The sequence below is a fragment of the Galeopterus variegatus genome, unplaced genomic scaffold (genome assembly GCF_000696425.1).
Source record: "Galeopterus variegatus unplaced genomic scaffold, G_variegatus-3.0.2 Scaffold286, whole genome shotgun sequence".
Lineage (NCBI taxonomy): Eukaryota > Metazoa > Chordata > Mammalia > Dermoptera > Cynocephalidae > Galeopterus > Galeopterus variegatus.
In genome coordinates, this window is record NW_007726397.1 from 123,320 (window position 1) to 125,747 (window position 2,428).

General features: G+C 34.6%; 1 protein-coding gene across 1 annotated transcript in view; it reads right to left on the reverse strand.

The window, feature by feature from the left end:
- The window catches only part of NUPL2 (nucleoporin like 2), a 20,518-nt gene that overhangs the window by 16,469 nt on the left and 1,621 nt on the right, over positions 1 to 2,428 (reverse strand). Inside the window, exon 2 of the mRNA XM_008567029.1 lies at positions 877 to 1,105. Within this exon, the coding sequence (XP_008565251.1) occupies positions 877 to 1,105 (229 nt within the window). The remainder of the gene's footprint in view (positions 1 to 876; positions 1,106 to 2,428) is intronic.

Consider the following 2,428-nt stretch of genomic DNA (forward strand, 5'->3'; position numbering starts at 1 on the left):
TTTTTTGTCTAATTCTCACATTATGCCACATGGAAAACAGACCCATGTCCATACTTTTAATCTGTAGCAAAGCTATGGATAGATTCAGCCCTAAATTAAAGTTTCCCCCACAATCCAGAATGTGACAATTAATAAAATGATAGATATCATAGAAAATAGTGAATTAAATTTAGGACTGAAACAAATGGAAGGAGGGTTTTGTTTGTTCTACTTAAAAAAAAAAATTTATATGACACATAGTTCAAAATGTTTACCACTAGTTCTAATTTAGTTATGGGGAGTAAAAGACTAACAAGTATGCCTAAATTCCATCCTGGAAGCCAAGGGCTGAAGAACATTACAGCCAAGCATTGTTTTGGCACCAGTCATAAATTTTACCAAGAACATTCTCAAGAAATGGCATGAATCTACTCCACAATAATGAATGAATCAGTTTGAATAGGGTTATGAAAGTAAAAGTTTTACACAGAAAAATAATAGATGCTATAAGTGGCCTCCAAGATCACAAGTTGTTCTAAATTATCTCATACCTTGTAAAGAACTCATAATTTACTATTAACTTAAGCAGGACTAACATTAGAAAGATGTTCATAATACAGTGTTACCAACAGAAAGTGGAAAAAGCATAATTAGTCCCAAGAAAGCACTCTACTGATATGGAGAGATGATATATTTTTAANAAGTTAAGTAAAGTCTAAGATGATACATAGCAAAACAGAGGTTATCCTTGAGTGACAGGGTCATAAGTAATTTTTCTTCTTTTTGCTTACTCTTATTTTTTAATAATGCATTACTTCTTTTTAAAATAAAATATTAGAGATGCTTTTGAAAAAAATAAGCAAATGGGCAGTAATTTTCCTGAAGGCTTTCACTTACAGAAGTTTCTTTTCATCTTTCTGCTCATCAGAGCTAAGTGAAGAAAATGGGTTCTGAGACAATCCAAAGCCCCTATTCTTGTTAGTTGAAGTTTCAGAATCAAAAGAACTGAAAGATGGCTTTTCTTGATCTCTGCTGCCCCCCCATGGTGTGGATTTGGAGAAAGTGGCTGGCTGGATGACACTGGAGTACCTCTGGCTGGTGGTATTCCATCCACGTCTGTTACTACCTAAAATAAACAATAAAAGAACAATTTTACTAGCAACTTCTCTTCTAAATTTTTAAAATCTTCATTATGTCTTATTATGTCTAGATATTATACAAAGATTCAACAAACACTACATTTCCACTCGTTTTAAATGACAGTCTCTTCATTTTTGATTTATATAGTTAGATGTTATATCAACAAATCACATAACAGTCTAATTGCATTTTTGTTTAATGAGATTGAGAGAACTGTAAATCCATAGGAAAATAGTGATATATGACTAAATTCGGTTGACATAAGCTTTTTAAATAAACAATTGCTTGATAGCAGAGTGGACAGTGGGCTCGCATCGTAAGCCCCTTCAAGATAAAAAGCTCTGTTTTTAATCATTCTTTGGTCCCTCACTGGGCCCTATGTAGTAGCAAAGGCTGAAAAATGGATAATGAATTAAAGAGGATGATGAATAAACTGGACAATGAATAAGAGATTATATCATGTGTCCCAGTCTTCCCTCTAGGAAAATAACACCTACACACCTATCTTTCATAGGGAGATAATAGAGGTAATTTACTGTATATGTGACTAAAGTACACTGAGTTCCTCTATGAGTAGACTTCTAATATTTCATAAATATCAAAACAAGCCAATAGGAATTTCTCCTCCCTCTGTCTATATTGTCTAATCTTATCACTCGACAATCTCATTTACTCATCACTTCCTAGTTGGGGCCAAGGTCAAGGTAATTCATCTTGTTCTTGACTGAATTAGAGCTATACCATTCAAAATACTAAAAACTGGAATGATGGGAGGTATGCCCAGTTATGAAAGTCCATCCCCCAACTCTAAACTACTTGATAAATCCAAAGAGAAAAGGGAGGAGAGTGCTGGACCAGATCCCTCAAGTAGGACTTAATGGTACCTTACTTTTCTAAAGTTCCAAATCCTTACACAACTGAAGAAATTCTCTTCCTCCTTTTCAATGTTGCTTTTGGCTTCATACTTACAATTCCAGAAGCTGGGAGTTTAATACACCAGTTATCTGCTGAATTTTATTCACACATTTTTTTCATCCATCAGCCTATCTATTCAACATTTATTTTCTGATTACTGCAGTTACAGCAAGTCATCCCAGAATGTCAAATATGAACGTTCTATTGTCCTGGGAAATATACTCACATTTATAAGATCCCGAGTCCTAATTTTTGGTTTGGAATATTTCAATGAACCACTTGTGGATGAAAGAAAAACACTGTCATCAAGAAGAGGGATCAAATATAAAACCACCATGCAGCACAAGGTTTAAGGGTCATAGGAACAGCCGGGGCTGGCCGGTTGGCTCAACTG